This window comes from Saccostrea cucullata, unplaced genomic scaffold (assembly GCF_032062105.1).
Source record: "Saccostrea cucullata isolate Sc308-1 unplaced genomic scaffold, CSIRO_AGI_Scuc_v1 ctg8, whole genome shotgun sequence".
Taxonomy (NCBI): domain Eukaryota; kingdom Metazoa; phylum Mollusca; class Bivalvia; order Ostreida; family Ostreidae; genus Saccostrea; species Saccostrea cuccullata.
Window position 1 is genome coordinate 640,150 of NW_026940997.1, and position 1,452 is coordinate 641,601.

The window sequence follows — 1,452 nt, forward strand, 5'->3', positions numbered from 1 at the left end:
GATTTTTGGGGATATCTTGAATATAGTGGTGAACAGATTGTCAGCGCAACTCCTCATAAACCGCTGCACAGAATTTCATCAAACTTTGCAGATATTTAGGACACAATTTGTAGATGTGCATATTACCGGGAAATTCCGATTCTTTCATTTTTACCGGGATTTTCAGCACTTTGAGTTTTGGGGGAGCGTGGGGTATGTGAGCTTTCTCACTTTTTCTTTCATTAAATCTCTTTCGTCAGCTGGCATTGATGTAAAATGCTGCTGTTCTCAAACAATGGATGGGGCAGCAAACATGTCCGGAAAATACAATGGATTTGCTGCAAAATTCCAAGAAGTTTCTCTAAAGGCAACATATCACTACTGCAGTAACCACAATTTGAATCCAGTCCTCTGCAAGAGTTGTCAGGTGAGGGAAGTGCATGTGTTGTTGGATGCACTGAAGCAATTTGGAATTTTCTTCCATTACTCTCCAAAGAGGAGCAGGCGTCTCGAAAAAGCTGTAACTACCGTGAATGAAGGAAGACCAGCAAAAGATGTCATTACAAAATCAAAAATGAAAATATTTTGTGAAACTCGATGGGTGGAGAAAATAACACTTCGGGATTTTGAAGATCTATATGAAGCCCTCCTTAATTGTTTAGATGCGATTGGGTTTTCTGAACGCGGATGGGATGGAAAAGCAGTAACAGAGGCCTATGGGTTTATGAGGCGCATAACAGAGTGTACATTCATTGTAAGTTTTCAAACAGTGCTGCGTCTTTTTGGCTATTTGATGGGGCTCAGTAAAAAACTTCAGGGAACTGACATTGACGTGATACAAGCCTACGACATGGTAGAACTTGTAAAGGAAACAGTAAAACTTGCAAGAACCAGTGAAGCTGATTATAATATCAGAAAAAATGGCAAGAACAGCTGATATTACAATTGAAATTCCTCGAAGATGTGGAAGACAAACCCAAAGAAATAATATCGAAGCAGAAGATCCCAGAACTTATTTCAAACGTTCAGTTTTCATACCATTTTTGGATATCATTCAGCAAATGGACATGAGGTTTGGTACTCTTGCTAAAACAGCCCTTCGTGGGTTTTACCTATTACCAAACAATCTTAACAAAATCACAGAGGAAACAGTCCCTTCTCTAGTTGAATTCCGCAACACTGATTTACCATCCCCATCTACTTTTTCTCAGGAATTGGAGCTCTGGAAGAGGCTATGGTCTAGTCAGGAAGACCGACCAGACACCATAACTTCCACACTATCAGACAAAAGAACAAGTTCAATTCTATTTCCAAATATTTCAAAAATTTTGCACTTGCTACAGCTAACTGCAGTCTCGTCAAGCGGAATAGAACGTGGAAACACATCTTTAAAATATATCAAACGGGCGTCGAGGAGTTCTATGTTAGAAGAAAGATTAAACGCACTTCTTCTTTATGTACTAGTATGTCAGG

General features: G+C 39.4%; 1 protein-coding gene across 1 annotated transcript; it reads left to right on the forward strand.

The window, feature by feature from the left end:
* The first annotated feature begins 274 nt into the window (after window positions 1–274).
* Window positions 275–916, forward strand: LOC134256845 (uncharacterized). The gene has a single exon (XM_062739514.1). It carries the CDS (start codon window positions 275–277, stop codon window positions 914–916), a length of 642 nt encoding a protein of 213 aa, XP_062595498.1.
* Window positions 917–1,452: the final 536 nt, after the last annotated feature.

What these genes read in the sequence shown, in the direction of transcription:
- LOC134256845 (XM_062739514.1), top strand. Translation starts at nt 275, where the DNA reads ATGGATGGGGCAGCAAACATGTCCGGAAAATACAATGGATTTGCTGCA.